Source organism: Zeus faber (genome assembly GCF_960531495.2).
Source record: "Zeus faber genome assembly, chromosome: 8".
NCBI classification, from domain to species: Eukaryota; Metazoa; Chordata; class Actinopteri; order Zeiformes; family Zeidae; genus Zeus; species Zeus faber.
This window is the reverse complement of record NC_137195.1, coordinates 18,116,543-18,134,042: the sequence shown is the minus strand read 5'-3', so window position 1 is coordinate 18,134,042 and position 17,500 is coordinate 18,116,543. Positions and strand designations below refer to the sequence as shown.

General features: G+C 44.4%; 1 protein-coding gene across 1 annotated transcript in view; it reads right to left on the bottom strand.

The window, feature by feature from the left end:
• Positions 1-17,500, bottom strand: part of adgrb1a (adhesion G protein-coupled receptor B1a) — a gene marked incomplete at both ends in the record, with an annotated part of 119,668 nt that overhangs the window by 29,593 nt on the left and 72,575 nt on the right. Inside the window, 13 exons of the mRNA XM_080004810.1 lie at positions 1-8; positions 294-339; positions 1,112-1,220; positions 1,877-1,945; positions 2,032-2,226; positions 2,597-2,703; positions 2,822-2,923; positions 3,065-3,229; positions 3,320-3,484; positions 3,894-4,058; positions 4,602-4,769; positions 5,511-5,615; positions 6,454-6,612. The exon at positions 1-8 is cut by the window's left edge and continues 90 nt beyond it. Of these exons, the coding sequence (XP_079860936.1) occupies positions 1-8; positions 294-339; positions 1,112-1,220; positions 1,877-1,945; positions 2,032-2,226; positions 2,597-2,703; positions 2,822-2,923; positions 3,065-3,229; positions 3,320-3,484; positions 3,894-4,058; positions 4,602-4,769; positions 5,511-5,615; positions 6,454-6,612 (1,563 nt within the window). The remainder of the gene's footprint in view (positions 9-293; positions 340-1,111; positions 1,221-1,876; positions 1,946-2,031; positions 2,227-2,596; positions 2,704-2,821; positions 2,924-3,064; positions 3,230-3,319; positions 3,485-3,893; positions 4,059-4,601; positions 4,770-5,510; positions 5,616-6,453; positions 6,613-17,500) is intronic.

Genomic DNA, 17,500 nt, shown 5'->3' with positions numbered 1-17,500 from the left:
TTGGAAAGCTGGTGGATGGATGGATGGATGGACAGATGGATAGATGGTTCAGCGAGATAGAGAGATAGATACTTTACTTTTGACAATAATAAAAAAGAAAATGGCAATATGCGTTAAGCCTAAAAATAAACCCAAAAATAAACAAAAAAATGTCAAAACGATATAAAAAAAAAATAGACAACAAACAAGAAAAAAATCTACACAACAAACCTAAGAATTAAGTACAAGATAGTAGAAAAAAATAGATTGACAATAAACCTAACAATTAACCTAACAATTAACAATAAACAAACCTGATGTCAGCGTTGCCCATCACTGGTCGCTTGTGGATGCTCAAAACTGGGAAAAAAAAGGATGGATTAGACTGACAGTGTGTGTGTGTGTGTGTGTGTGTGTGTGTGTGTGTGTGTGTGTGAGAGGGATACAGAAAGTGAGAGAGTGCTCGCTGTGTGCCTGTTTTTTGTTTTTGTGTGGTATGAGTGGGACCTGACAAATTGACATGCTTGATGGCGTGGGCGACCATTTGCTATCTGGCTCCAGACGAATGAGGTGGCGTGGAGCAAGGTGGCCCTCCTTTTTCTAAAAAACCCATTCCACGGACGCTGACCTACTCAAACCCCAACGCTTTTTATCAGCGCAATGGGGTCAGCGAGAGCAACCAGTGTGGATGTTCGCCATGGACATTTTTCTCTATTTGTGTTCGGGAAAGAAAGAAAGAAGGGAACGTATTTACAGTTATCAGGGCCGAACAGAGGCAGTGGAGCCATGTAATTGGGAATCGATGTTGATTCATGTGCCCGTAAGACCCATCTAAAGTGCCTTTACTGTACATACGCCTCCATTGCTATGATGTTCACCCATAGGTGGTGATACGGTAGCATCTTGCCTGGCTCTGCTCCCCATGAGATTTATATAATAATATAAAATGAATTAAAAACTATATACATTTTGAGCGAAAATGCTCCTCCCTGTATTTTGGGCCGTTGCCACAGCTGCAATTCAGAGTGAAATTCTCATTTTTCAATGTAACAGATACACCAGAACTCAAAACAACGACTAAAGAAAGTGATATGGCTGTGCTGATCATTGTGGGATGGATGTAATGGATTACCTAGGTTCTCGGTAACCTCATACATGTCCTGGAAATCCTTCATCCTCAGACCGACGACATCCACAAAGTCCTCCACCAATCGAAACAGCTCCTTAATATTAGGCCCCAGCTGGGAAGGACGTTGGGGAAGGAGGTTCAGTGGAAGAAAGAAAAAAAGAAAGAAAGAAAGAAAGAAAGAAAGAGATATGGATGGATAAAAGTTGAAGGACAAATCAATTCACTGGATTTTAGCAAATACTTTAATATTCGCCTTTTTCTCCACGTCACATCTGCTGTATTCTTCTTTATGGCGACAGCTTCATTCATGTTGGCCACAAAATGACCCCCGTGATGATGATGATGTGCTTTTTTTATTTGCTGCTTTTCATAACAAATGACTGTTCTGTTCCCCGTCTATGTATCCAAGGGGCGTTGTTTTATCGCCGCCGTGCTGGTGTCTGCGTGTCTGGAACCTCTTATGTAGTTGAGTGATGCACTCTCCCGAGGAAAAGGATGGCCGAGCAGCTAAAGGAGAGTGATGCCAACCAAATGATGAACAGATTAAGAAGCGGGAGTCTGTGCTTGCTCCATTACTCATTAGCTCGCCCGGCCTCAATCCAAACTTCTGCTGCTTTTCCTTTGCTTCTGGCTCCACCAAATTGGTTTTTGGGATTCTTTTTTTTCTTGGCGTAATGGCGTGTTGTCCGCAAGGTTAGAGTCTGTATGACATGTTTTATGCATTAACTTGTATTAGAAAAATTGAGAATGTGAGAATGTGACACTAACCAGCTGTGCCTCCTCCCATCTCTCCCTGTTCTCCTCCATCAGCAGGTTACTAATAGACTGGACAAAGTTCTGAAGAAGAGCAAAAAAGAGCGTTTAGCTTTGAAATTAGAACTGGAAATCAGCTTTGCTTATTCAACCAAATCTGCCTGACTCACCCTCATGTCAGCGCTGCTGGGGCTGTAGTAGGCCCTGCGGAAGATCTCCGTCATGTTCTTCAACACGTCCACTATGGCCAGTAGGTCGCCGCTGTAGCTGGTTCCGTCGCTGGATGTCACTCGTAGCTTGGTCATCACCTCGGAAACCCCATCCCCCACAAGGCCGCGCTGAGCCTTTGACAGGTGCTCTCGAGTCTGTGAAGGGAAGGTGGACTCAATTCAACTTTAGATACTGGGTTTATTGTGACATTTTTGTTAACAGTCTGTTTAATGCCTCATTTTGCTCTGAAGAGCAAAGACTATTTTTTTTACAGTCCCCAGCCTGTAGTTGTGTATGCAAACACAATGAAAGCTGAGCCGTTTGGAGATTCTAACGATCCTGTTGGGGTTTTTAATAGCAAGATTCAGCATAGCTTGCATTGTTCAGAATAATTTCAAAGATGCATGCAAACTTTGGTGTTGAAGGTATTGACGGTATTGGAATGGAATTGGGCCATGCAATTATGTCGCTTTACATGCGATGACAATGACTTGAGTACATAAAAAAATCCCTTACAAATCTCACCAGAGTTTGGATACTGCGGTAGTCATTAGATATGCATTTCATATAGGTGGGGTTCTCCCAGTAGGCAATGCCTTCCTCATCTAGGCTGCAGCGACGCAGGATGAGCCCTATGTGGAGACACGGACATTGGTTTAGAATGGTCAAGTTTGAAGTGTCCCGTGGACAATCCTTAGAACAAGACAGGTTTCAGGCAGGAAGAGGATGAAGATGAGGGTTAAACCTCACCCATGGCATTGGGAGGGCAGCGCACTGCCGCCGTGTCCCCAGCCGTGGTCATCTTCCATACGACGTTGGAGAAGTTGTCCTCCTCACATATCTCATGTGGCTCTGCAGCAGAAAGAGCATCTTTCAATATCCTTTATGGAAAGGCTACAATATAATTTACAGTTATGGATGCAAATGTTGCCGTTGGGCCTGCAGACCACCACTGCTAATGAAGTTGTCTAATTTATCTAACTGGTCAGCAACCTGGGCATCTCTTCTCATTGCAGCTGCGGACCTCCTCTTGCTCCCCCGGACAAGTCTGGCCTCCAAAAAACGGCCCTAAGCAACTCCTCTGTCTCTGCTGACTCCCTCCTCCACAGGTTTTGCTACAGCCAGTCCACGACGTCCAGAGCTGCCATTTGCCATCCACTGTCAGAGGCCATATGAAGGTTTCAGAGAGGAGTCAACTTGTACAAAGTCTATGTTTGGCTGTGTCTCACTCACTGCCCTAAATCATACCTGGGCAGTCCCTCAGAAAGCAGTCCACTGTCTCCAACCAGCCTCCTTGGCACTCAGAACCTCCATACGAAGGACCATTGCACTCCCGAGTCCGCTGCATGGTGCCATTGGAGCAAGTGGTGGAGCAAGGACTCCAGCTGGACCACTCATTCCACACGCCATCCACTGAGGAGAGTCGAGGTGAGGGGATGGAAGAAAGAACAAAGTGGGGGGGTCAAGAAAAAGAGAATCATACAAAACTAAACTAAAACTGCAAAGAAAATGCTTGAATTGGGATGTTATGGTTAAGATAATAACATTTTGAATTGTCATTGAAAGCAGCCATTGATGTGGTTGATTGTAACTAATTCTAGACCTCATAGAATGATGCTTTTCACTCACTTATAAGACATACTAATAACTTGTGTTTGAAAGATCTATCCACGATGATATTATTTATATGCAACCATGTAACTAAGCAATGCCCTCCTAAAGGCATTTTAAGTGATCTAAGAATGAAACCCTTCAAAGATGTCTTTTAGGAATTTTCTTATGCATACTATAACACAATTCCAAGCGGGATGCTTTTCCTTACCTGGACAGACAGCGATGTTGCAGAACTTGGTCTGTCTCCCTGGCCCTGGACAGGGTTGTCCTCCAAACTGGGGGAGCTTACAGTTGCGCGTACGTTCTCTGTAACCACGGCCACAAGTTGACGAACACAAGCTCCACGGTGACCACTCGTCCCAAACACCGTCCACTGCAATCAGAGCGGCTAGGGTATGATTTATAGACAGAACGATGCAGATCTCACCAACAACACATAGCCTCACGCTATTCTTGCAAAAGTAATTTCAAAGCCCTAGCATGGAGCTTACAGTGATAATCTTCCCAATGATGGTTATTAGCACAATGTACTCTGGACTCAGTAATTAATTGTCTGGCTCATGATATTCAACTATACAAAACCTGTGACAGTTTGGTCTCACATCTGAGAGGAGTCTCCCTGTCTATAGTCCTACCATGAAATCTCAATCAAGACAACAGGTCTCCTGCAGAGCCTTTTTTTGGGAAAGGCAGGCGGGTTTGGGTGTAGGTGCACAGAGGAACCTTGAGGGCCAGGGAAGTGTTAGGGTCTTAAGAGGCGAGTTGCAGGTGTGAGGATGGGGAGGTGGAGGTTCTCTATAATGGTAGGGGCAGGGGCCACAAGAGGGCTGGGCAAGAGCAGATTGGCATGTAGCCTGGAGTAGGAGGAAGCCGTTGCAATATCGGAGAATGCAGGAGCTTTGCCGGTTTGGCTTACCTGGACAAACGGCTGAGTTGTTGCATGGTCTCTGCTCCCGCAGTGGCCCACTACACTGGGTGATGTAGGAAGAGGATACACAGAAACGTGTGCGGGTCTGCCAGCCCTCCCCACATGTGGCCGAGCACACACTCCATGCCGACCATTCCTCCCCTGAGGCCGAGTCCACTGAGGAGGGAGGGATGGGCACAGGATGGGGTTCACAGGGAGGAGCAAGGGAAAAGGACAGCAGGCCAGAACTTAATTAGCATGCGGGATGCAACCCCTCTTGTGGGTAACAGGGTCCCATCCACAATCATAGGATTGTGGATGGGATGTTGAGCTTTTTCTTCCACCCTGAGGGCTCTGATGCCATATCCTGCACATTGACTCCCTATGGAAGTGAATGCCTCTGGCCTAGGATATGCCAGTCATCTCAATTATCTGACAGCCATGATTGCCCATTACAAGGAATCCTATTTAGTTGAGCTTGACCAATTAGGGAAAAGGCTGGGCAGTCATGGCTATCCAATACGGATGGGGCGGGGTGGGGTGGGGTGGGGGGGTGAGGGGGATGGGTGGGAGCAGGAAAATGAACTAAAAAGGAAGTGTCAATCTGATTATTTAATTGACCAGAGCTGTTCATAGAGAAGGAGGACTCCATATATATCAGCTTTCATGGAGTGGGCATTTATCCCCTTGTAGTCTCACATGAAATAATGCCATTTCAACAGATTCCATCAGGGTCCCTGTTAGAATTAGTCCACTGTGGACAGGTACCATGATTGGGGGGGAGATTTTGAAAGATGCGAGTGTGTCAAGGCTGGCACTGTGGTTTATGAGCAGCGATACTGTAACCACTGCTTAATGGAAGTTTCCCAAGTGGTCCTGACTGATGCGTGGGATCCCACAGCGTCTCCTCTGTCTTACCTGTCTGTGTGCCCTGCTGACCGCCACGTGTCTTGTCGGCGTCGTCACGCTTACGGTTATCCACTGAGCGAAGAGACTGGCTGCGAGAAAGGTGGCGGCTCTTTCCTAAAAAGGGCAATGGGGTTGTGGGTTGGCCAAAGCAGGGAGTGGGAGAGGGGTTAGAATCCATGTGTTCTTTCTAAAGTTATTTCTTATGGAGAACAACTGTGCCATGATTGGTCACCCAGACACCCATCGCCAAACTTTGGTTGGGTTCTTTGTAATGAAAAATGTGATGGTCACTGTGCTGTGTGTAAACTATAAGCACTAAAAATGAGTGTGCCTCTGTTGAATAAATATCTATCTTGCTGACATCAATTACAATGGCCATCTTCCATTTGGCTTCCAATGGCTAGACAGAAGAAACAAAGAGTACAAAAAGCAAGGCTACACTGTCCAGTATGTAACAAGAAAAAACAACATATGGATAAATTAGAAGCACATCTGTTAGATCTTTTGGTAGCTAGCTAGCGGTCTTTTGTTTACATTTTTAAAATTTCAATAAACTTAGAAAGATTAATTGCGTTATCAGATGTACTCAATGCCTAAATAAATAACTTGCTTATTCTTTATTTGTGGGCCTGAATCCAGACCTAGCCCTTGACTGATTGTGCTTTATTGTTGACCTTTCGTGTAATGTGGTGTACATTTAATACTGTGAATTGGTTTTTCAAGACAAATAGGTATTAAAAACTGTCGACCATATCAATGCAATTTCATCAATCAAATTCTCCTTTCCAACACGCACTCCTTTACAACTTAAACCTGGACAAAAGCCGACTTAAAGATGTGTGATAGTGAGTGAATCCAGAATGGAAATCAAAGGTTTAAAATGCAATTTTGACAATATTACACACACAGATGCACCAATGGCACACCACTGTTTACAGGTGCTACGTCTCACCAGTGCAGGGTTGGGGGTTGCATGGCCGTCCCTCCTCAACCACGCCATCGCACAGGTACGACTCCTCCGCCGGTGATTGGCAGGTTCGGCTCCGGGTCTGGATCCCGCCTCCACACTCGCTGCTGCATTCTGCCCACTGGGCCCACACACTCCACCCACCTGGGGACCAACACACACACACACACATTTAGTTGGTGTGTGTCACACGTGGTTCCTGTGTCCTTTAAGAACAGAGGTGTGATAAATTCCGTCGTCATTCTCAGAGATCTCTGTCCGGCCATTTTGATTTAATGTCCTCCATTAAGATGTGCACCGATTCGAGAAGGAGCTGTGCAAGGAGGTTTAAAATCTCTCTCTCTCTCTCTCTCTCTCTCTCTCTCTCTCTCTCTCTCTCTCTCTCTCTCTCTCCCCACCATGTTCATGAATCTTTAATGGCACGGGTGGAGACCTTTCTACAGCCCTCACGGGCGACAACAAAATATGTATTAATCTGCATGAATAGATCACGGAATTGGCAGGCATACGCACACACACACACACACACACACACACACACACACACACACACACACACACACACACACACACACACACACACATAAACTTGTAATTACTCTCCAATCAATTTTGTCCGAGTGAGAGAGGGACGAGGCTTTCAGAGAGCAGAATTTGATTCATTCCAAAGAGTGGAAGATGGAAGGGGGGGCAAAATCCTACACACACACCCACAGTGATGATTCCGTCGTGCAGTGTAATCACAGGACGTCCTGGCCCGGCATGACCGGCCCCCAGAGGAACACATATAGTAAGACAGGTTCCACTGAGTCAACACATGTGAGTGAGTCCCGTGTCCCTTCTGGAGCCACATCAGCAGCCGCAGCCATCACACACTGACGGATGGCCGCCTAGTGTTTACTCCCTGCTGTAAAATTGAGGGTTTGACCTTTTTATTTTTTTACTTTATTTTTTAGTCAATCACTGTGATACCATTCCTTCCATACACACAGGTTGTGTTTGATTGGGCTTAAGAAAAAAATATAAGATAAATAAATAAGATAACTAAATACGATAACCAATTTTTTATTAAATTATGAAAAATTATATTCTTGAAGGCTTTATTGTCGGGGGGAAACATACGTTTACATTGCCAAAGAAAATGGAAAAAATTAAAAATGAAAATATGACCTAAGATAAAAAAAAGAAAAATTGTAACATTGTATAAAAGAAAAAAAAATAAATAATAAAATAATAATAATAATTATATATATATATATATATATGGATAAGAACCTAAAATCTAGTTCAAAAATATAGACACCAAGACATTAGCAGCAGATCCTTTAAATCCTGTAAGTTGCGAGGTGGGGCACCCGTGGATCAGGCTTGTTGTTCTGGCACATCCCACAAATGCTCAATCGGATTGAGATCTGGGGAATCTAGAAGCCAAGTCAACACTTTGAATTCTTTGTCATATTCCTCAAACCATTTCTCATTAAATTTTGCAGTGCGGCAGGGCGCATCATCCTGTTGAAAGAGGCCACTGCCATAACGGAATACAGTTTCCATAAAGTGGTGAACTTGGTCAGCAACAGTGTTTCAGTAGGTTGTAGGTGTCTGTGGCAGTTTCGCCTACCACACGACACACAAGTGGTGTTTTCAGTGACCTCAAGCACAGAGACACAGACGACAGGATTTCAGACAAACAGTTCATGGTAGAGAGTGGGCTAGTTGGAATAAGTCCAGGAGCAGATGGACACGTGTCATGACAAGGCCTCCTCTCCTGAGTGTGTGTGGTGATGGTGGTTTGACCTGTTGCTGGTTAGACCAACCAATGCGCAACAGATATGCAGCCACTCTGATCCTGGGTCCCAATTACCTAGACCCAGGTCAGGTGTGGCTGCTCAAACCACACCATCCCACACCACATACCCCCGACACCAAACTGAGGCCAGGGAGGATCCCAAGCAGAAGCTTACCCCCCTCCCCACCACCACCAAGCAGAAAAAGAAAGCCTAAAATACAGACTCTGACACAGGGTTACTATACCGAAAAAGGACAGACTCTGACACAGGGGTCCTATACCTTAAATAAATTAAACACTGGACTCTGAAACAGGGTTCCCATACCTCAAAGCAACAAAAAAGTTAAACCAAACAGAACTTCCAGCTTCCTTCTCCCAGGGCGACAACAGGCTAAAATAGGCTACGGGATGTGGGTTTAACCTGTTGCTTGTTAGACCAACCAACTCGCAATAGGTATGCAGCCACTCTGATCCTGGGCCCTAATTACCTGGACCCAAGTCAGGTGTGGCTGCTTAATCCACCTCAAACCATCCCCACACCACAGTGTCAAAGTAACATCCACATGAATGCCAGGACCTAAGGTTTACCAGCGGAACATTGCCCAGAGCATCACACTGCCACCACCGGCTTGCCTTCTTCCCATGTGTGCATGATGCATCCATGTACCATCTCATCCCCAGTTAAATGACAGACACGCACCGGGCCATCCACATGACGTGAAAGAAAACGTGGTTCATCAGACCAGGCCACTGCTTTCCATTGCTCCATGGTCCAATTCTAAATGTGCCCATTGTAGGTGCTTTTGGCAGTGGACAGGGGTCAGCATGGGCACTCTGACCGGTGAGCGGCTACACAGCCCCATTCGCAGCATGCTGTGATGCACTGTGTTCTGACGCCTTTCTATCATGGTCAGATTTAACTTTTCCAGCAAATTGTGCTTCAGTGGCCGTTCTGTGGGATCGGACCACACGGGCTAGACTTTGCTTCCCACATGCATCAATGAGCCCATGGGCACCCATGACCCTGTCACCGGTTCACCGGTTGTCCTTCCTTGGACAACTTTAGGTGAGTACTAACCACTGGAACACCCCACAATACCTGCCCTTTTGGTGATGCTCTGACCCAGTCGTCTCGCCATCACAATTTGGCCCTTGTCATGGTCGCTCAGAACCTTACGGTCGGTAACAATCTGTGTATATACAATATATATATATACAAATAAGGAATCACAGCATAGGCCAAATTTGGCACAAACAACCCACCCCCCTCATTTCTATGTCCCTTGTTCAACGAGGAGTTTGTTCCTATTATAGAATTACACGTGAAAAGTCGGGGATGATGCAGCAGAATAACCTTGAGCTCCTCTCCTGAACCCTTCTGGATTTATTGTGAACAAATAGGCTTTATGAATACCGACCGAGGGAAGAAGAGGGAGAGGAGAGAGAGAGAGAGAGAGAGCGAGAGAGAGCAAGAGAGAAAGAGAGCAGATGACAGCATGAGGCTGACAGAAGAGAATGAGAATTAGCGGAGGGCAGCAAAAGAGAGAGAGAGAGAGAGAGAGAGAGAGAGAGAGAGAGAGAGAGAGAGAGAGAGAGAGAACGAGAGAGAGGGAGATAGAGATTAACTGCAGTTTGGAGCAAAGGACAGAAGCTCCCTCTGTCAAATGAATGCTTTGGCAAGGCGAGAGAGAGAAGAAAGGAGGGAGAGAGAGAGGGGGGGGGGGAGGGGGAGGGAGCGGGGGACTCCATTTAGAGATAAGATTCATTCTTTGTCGCAAAAAAAAGGAGGAAAAGACTAAGACTATGAACAATTTTTTTCTGCCCCATAGTAAGACAGACTGGTGGAGGAGAAGGGGGGATATTGCAGTGTATTTTGTCCCCCCTCTCTCTCTCTCTCTCTCCCTCTCTCTCCCCCTGTCTTCCTCCAAGGACGTTTCATTATGTTCTCAATAATTCAGAAGGGGCTCTATTGTCGGCGTGGCCACCCGCTGCCGCTTTCCACAGTCACCTCTCTAAAAGTGAATCCTAAAGTTATCATCGCTTTGTTTTCTTTCTTATTTTCTTCTGTGTGTGTGTGTGTGTGTGTGTGTGTGTGTGTGTGTGTGTGTGTGTGTGTTGGGGAGATGGGGGGCATTGTAATCCCCCCATTTTAGTTGACGTTGACCTTGCCTGTCTTTCCAGAAAACACACACACACACACACACACACACTTTATTCTTCGTGTGTGCATTTATTTGTCGATAAAAATACTTTATTGTAAATACACTTTGTTGCCTTCTTTATAGCTCTGTGCTGGTCATATTGTGCACATGTTTGTGTGTGTGTGTGTGTGTGTGTGTGTGTGTGTGTGTGTGTGTGTGTGTGTGTGTGTGTGTGTGTGTGTTTGTGTGTGTGTACATTCTATTCCCTCACTTGCTGTGAACTTTCCTCCTCAGTCACCTTGGCCACCCACCTCTGGGAGCAGTGGGTTGACTGGAATTCCGTCTCCTGTTCCAGATCTGGTTTCTGGTTTCGGATCCTGCATCCAAATAGTCAATACCATGAAGGAAAAAATAAAAATAACCCAAAAACAAACCAAACCCCTCCAAGCCTCTCTCTCTCATTCTCTCTCTAGGGGGATCAACTTCCAGATCGATGGATGGAGCCGCGGTAACTTTATCTTTCAGAGGGGAGATTTGAGGGTGTCTATGTCTGGAAAGTGGGTGTAGCAAGGGTGGTGGTGGTGGTGGTGGTGGGGGTGGAGGTGGGTGGGGGTATAGGATAGGATTGACATAATTGAGAGGTATGTGAGACGGGAGAATAACATGAGAATGAGCACAAAAAAATATACAAAAAAAACCCCATCAAAGTGGCCCCCGACTGATCATTTAAAGCTGGATGTAGGAGAGTGAGTGGGCGAGAGACATAGAGCAAGAGTGGGAGAGAGAGAGAGCGAGAGAGGTAGGCTCCATCACATGGCTGGTGCTGACACCCAGAGGACAGATGCAGTCAACTGCATGCGGGAGATAAGGTGTACAGGGGAGAGAGGGGGATGAAAAGAGGGAGCGGGAGACGAAGGGGTTACTAAAATGGTAGGAGGAGCGGGGGGGGGGGGGGGGAAGCACAGATAAGGAGGGGACGTGGGAACGGAATGAAAAAAAGGAGGAAAGCAATGGCGGAGTTCTTCTCCAAAATTGAATGGAAGATGATAGAAAAAGCGTCTGCTTCCAGTTTGTTGTCCGTTCTTTAACTCTCCACCGAGAAAGATAAAAATGGAGAGTTAAAGAACGGACGACAATTTAAAAGCAGACGCTTTTTCAATTCAAAGGGAAATTAAATCAATTTAAAAGAGAAAACTCAGACATGGGATTTCTCTTCTCTCCCCTTGTTCCTGGCAAAGCGAGCTAAGCGAGCCAACAGTCCTAATCCACTGCTTGTGCTCCCTAATCTTCTCTGACTAAATATTTGATCGGGGTCCCTCACACGGCGGCACCCGATCGATCACCGATCACCAGCCCCGCCCCCATCCCCCCATCTGGAGCCGAGACCCCCAGTGGTGTAGTCTACTCTACGTGATACGCAGGTTTACCCCGTATACCCACGAAGAAAGCTCCAGGGTTTCGGTATATCCGCCCAAGGTAGAGTATAAATGCAGTGAAGTAAGTTTTGCAGGGGACCTTGCCAGTGTACGGCGCAGCCCCTTTCCTTACAACTTGACGTATTCATTAAACCTTTAAGTTTGAGATTTATTTTACTTTTTCAGTGCTTGTGCACATAGATTTTGGTCTCTGACGGGCCTAGTAACACACAAACTGTGAAATAAGACGACCCAGTCAGTTATTTCAGAAAACGTGGTGAAAAGAGCCGCTCACATTTAACCCCTACTTGAAATGGAAGCAAAATTAGAACCCATTTTAGAATAAGGTGGTAAAAGAGGTATGTTAGAATGGCTAGAATAAACAATCTGAGTGGTATTTTCAGCAAAAAACTTCAAAACTTGTGGTGTTGGGGACGTCAAAGACCTATATTGACTTGCGTAAAAAGGAGCATAACAGGTCATTTTTAAGACTGAAAATTCATAAAGCAGGCAAGTGCAGCAAGTGGCGTGAATGCGCAATAGAGAGAGAGCCACCTTCGCTCCACTGAAGCCCTGTGTGTCAGCTTTGAGCAGAGCTTTAGATTCCAACCGCCGGGCCGCGAGAAGGCGGGAATTTTTTCAGAAGCGATCTCTTCGCGGGGGAGCAGCTCCGCGGCGGTGTGGGTTTTAATTGCAGAAGTATTTCATTTACTCCGTTTCCTAATTGAATGAAACAAATAGAGCCCCCGTGTGTAATGGGGAGACTTTCTCAGTCACTCTCTCACACGCCGCACCCCTGCTGGTGCTGATGCCCTATTCACACTGAATGTGACAAACGCACCTGTAGTCTAATTCGATGCAAGATTTCCCGACCCGGCGGGGGTCCAGGGTCCAGACATGTTTAGATATTTAAACTTTTCAGACAAATTTCTGAGCCGACACTACAACTGGCAGTCACTGTTGCAGAGTCTGGTAGGCGAACGTTATTGCCACTGAGCTTAAAACTAAACACAAGAGCCGCAAAATGATCTTTCACTCACTGATTCAGTTATCGATTGATCAATAGTTCGTCTAAATATCGCTCTTCATACAATAATCCACAAGTGATGTATATAAAGTAATGACATTAACAATGGGAAAGTTGTGTGTGAAGAAGAATTTATAAATTCTATCAAAATTATATATATATATATATATATATATATATTATAAGTCTAATTTATGGAAAATGTCCAACTAAGCAAACTACTCTCTGTTATACATGAAACGCTCAGTGACTCATGATGAGAACCCATAAACACGACCCAAAAATCAGGTACGAAGTCCAAGTCCAGAATTATTCAAGTCCAAAAGTATTCCAGAAAACAGGCAAGGCTAAATCAGTGTCCAGGGAATCAGGCAGAGGTTCGGACGGAAGGCACAGGAAACAGTTCAGCGTAATGCAACAGAGAACTAAGCCAAGTGGACTGGTATTTATTCTGAGGGACTAATAAGGTGGAACAAGCCCGGAGCAAATGGAAAGCATATCCTGACAAGGGCTCCTGTGGTGTGTGTGTAGGGATGGGGGTTTTACTTGTTGCTCGTTGATTGGTCCCACGAGCAGCAGGCGAACAGCCACCCTGGTCCCGGGCCCATTTACCAAGACCCAGGACAGGTGTGGCTCCTTAAACCACACCACCCCCACACCACAGGTGTCAATAGACAGTTAGCTCTGATGAGCCGTAAAAAAGAAAAGTAGTTGCACATGTACGTGTAGCGTTAGATTGGGGAGATGGTTTACAGGGAGACAGGGAGGGGTACTTAGCGATCCCCCACGTGACAGAAAGTTCAAATTCAATTTCATCATCAGAAATATTGCTTTAACAGCAGCTTTTAAGATCAAGTGAAATATGTCAGCACAAAACGGTGCTTCCCCCAGAGACTCCGCAGAGCAGCTACACCTTGCCAAACTGCCCGTCGCCCTGCTGCCCAACCCCATTGTCTATAAATACATATAATGCGCTCACTCCGCTCTTTGCTTTCAGGTGCAGGTCATCAAAGCAGACATTTCAATTCCGAAGACGGATGCCCCACTTCAGAGGCTGCGATAAGGGGGATGCTACAGAGGTCCCTGACCAGATCCTGCTTGTTGCTTTATTTTATTGTTTTACTTTTTTGACTTTTCCGTCCCCTCCTTTTGACTGACAGACGCCTAAAATATAGTTTTATCCCCTCTCCCCAACATATGCTGGTCCTTGGCAGAGACGACTGCTGAGGAGGCACCAAAGGCCCTGAGTGAACAGATGTGTGATGTCCAAGCCGTCACACACACCCCCAAAAAAAGAAGAGAAGTAGAAAAATAACACATGCTGCTTGCTCAATGTCAGCCAGACGTCGCTTCGCAATGTGTCGCTTTTGTCTTTTGGGTGGTTTTGTGCAGTTATTGGGACATTCTGAAAGGCTCACTGTGAAAACGGCTTGACAAGTGAAAAACATCTTTAATGTTAATGAAAAAAAAATCTATTTTTTACCAATGAATGTACAATGAGTTGTGAGACGATGACGGAAATCAATATCAAATAGATTTCTTTATGAAATAATAATTTGGAAAATGGGCCAAAAACCCGTTTATGAGGCTTGATGAGCTAAAATTCAAATGGAAAAATTGTAAAATTGAAGCAGAAATCTCAAGTCTTGATACTGTATGTCACCATGGTGGACATTTTGGGTATGTAAAATATCTGGGAATATTGGAAGGAATTGAATGATGTCCAGATTTTGTCATCACATTAAGCTCAAAGTTTAATTATCTTGACATGAATAAATTACCAAAATTCAAAATAAAATGAATAAATAATAAATTGAGGTTATAATGAATCTAAAATCTTGATGGTCGAAATACTCTGTATAGTCAATTGCCACAATGGGAAAGATTACGCTTAATGTGGCTTAATTAATATAGCAATAATAATAAAAAATCTGTTATCCCCCTCAGCTTTGGGCTGGATATAAGTTATATGACCTATTTCTGGTGTAATTTGGAAGCATTTTTCTGCAATATAAAGCCCATTAAGCCACATTTTCAATGTACAGTTAATTCGTAAAAAACAAGGTAGGTAACATGTACAATTTCAAATATTTCAATCAATGTTAGATGTGTCTTCATAAAGCTACACTCAGCCTTACAGAATGTCCTGTTTTAGTGTTTACTTTATTTATTTTAGACCAAAATGCAATGGGAAGTCACATGGGGCTGCTTGGATCTCACCCTAACTCGATAAGGTGAGCCACATTTTGCCTACAGGCCGGGTGGGTAGGTCGTTTTATGTTGTGTGTGTGTGTGTGTGTGTGTGTGTGTGTGTGTGTGTGTGTGTGTGTGTGTGTGTGTGTGCGTGCGTGCGTGCGTGCTTGCGTGTGTGTGTGTGTGTCCATGCACTCAGATGTATGTGTGGTAATTTACAGGTTGTTTACCAAGCAGTGGCCTCAATGTACCAGGGCATCAGGCGGCTAATGTGCTAAAGTGTTCCTATGGTAACTGCAGGACCCTCCGTGACTACTTTCTCACACACACACACACACACACACACACACTGATATTACCTTCACAAACATGCAAGTAAAGAAAAGGTAGGATATTTTTTACACTTAAGTAAAGTGTCCTATACAATAACCTACAGTATATGCAAGTTTCATATCAGCTTAAAACATTAATAAAAAAAAACCACAAAACTGCATAAATGCCTGTCCCAACCCACTATAACTAAATCTTACCTTAAACTTAAATCTTATAATTGTTGCATTACTGTGTGATTCCATTTCATATCTCATGCTTATGAGATATACAGTAGCTCATGAAATTTTATTTGTGTCCCATAATATTCACTTAACCCTGTTACCTGAACACATTCACCCCTATGCACTGTTTGGAATATTCCACAAGTCACATGTTCATATTATATATTTATATATATTTATATTTGCTGTACTTCTATGCTTAAAACTAAACTCTGTTACTTCAACCCTGTTGCTCATTTAAGCCATCTTCAGCACAGAAACCTTGTTAAAAAAAAAACAAGAAAAAAAGGATGTAATTACCTGATATGCATGGTAAACACTTTTTATGGATGCGGTTAAATACATGTTTTCTTGGATTCAATGTTGGAAAACGATTACAAATAAAGTTACATTTTTGAGGTTTACAAGGACTAAATGGCAACCTCATTGTGGAATCACCCTAAAGCCACATCACATTTATACGGCCACAGTATGTAGTATAATGTAACAAGCTGTTTGGAAAGTACTTTATGGAATGGAATATGGTCTCACACACACACACACACGCACACACATACACACACACACACACACACACACACAGGCCATGCTTGGTTCTCCCCCACGTTTTCTAACACTCTCATACATCAGAAGCCCTTGTCTCCCCCACAAAGCGTAGGATGCCGACCGCATTGTGACTCAGAGAGAGAGAGAGAGAGAGAGATAGAGCGGAAGAGGGAGAGAGAGAGAGAGAGAGAGAGCGAGAGAGAGAGAGAGAGGGAGGTAAAGAATAGGAAAACCAAACAGATGTATGGAAGAGGAATGGACAAAAAAAAAGGTGGATCTCTCTTTCTCTCTCCCCCCTGACCAAGTTCTAGAAACTGGCTCTTTCCAATAGAGGGGGGGGGGGGGGGGGGCGCATTTGGTTTGTCTTCCAGAGTGGGCAGATCCAGTATTCGGGGAGATCACGTAGGTAGGTTTATGCAAATGGGAATGTCTGCCAAAAAAAAAGAAGAAAAAGGGCCATTCTTGCCAAAAGCAGAGAGGCGCCGCTTGCCTGTTATCTCAGTATCCAGTGAAAAAAATGGAACTTTTTATGTAAATGATGCTTTTTTTTAATTTTCGCTGTGAGTGCTTATACAAGCTTCGAGTGGATTGTCGAAATTGAGCCTGTGTTCACGACGCGAAGAGTGAGAAAATGATGCTTGGATTATTGTATGAAGAGCGATATTTAGACGAACGATTGATCAATCGATAACTGAATCAGTGAGTGAAAGATCATTTTGCGGCTCTTGTGTTAAGTTTTATTCGAGTGGGGGCAGTGTTGGGGTCGTTATTCTTATTAGTATTCACAATATGCTCAACGGACCTACAAGTGCAAAAAAATGGGAATAATGCAGTTGTTGCCGAATTTAGTTTTTCGAAAATTTAAGGGGAACTGAAATAACATAATTTTCGAATCTACACAGAATGAATATTATACATTATAAAATCAAATGTTCTAACTATAATAAAATAAAACATTAGGCCAAAGGACCATATTGACTTGTTATTCAATGTACAATTTTCCTTGTAACCTTTTCAGAGATATAAGAATCGTGTGGAGGAAACGTTTTTTTGTGTGTGTTTTTGAGCAGGAAATACGAACAATTGCAGTACTTTGAACTCTGTTTTGAGGTATTCTTTTTTAAGCCCCGTCTCCAGGGCAGCGACGAACCGGAACAAGAACCGGAACCTTCAGTGACGCCAGTGCACGAAGATTGGTCCAGACGTAAGTGCATGGCCCCTCTGCCCCGGCGCACTGAGGAGGGTCCGACCGGTCGAGTGGCATCGCTCTGGGTGGGGACCAGCCGACGCGCACTCAGCGGAAATTAAAAAAATAACCAATAAAAACGAAAAACTAAACTAAACTAACTAAAAACCAATTGAAGTAGTAT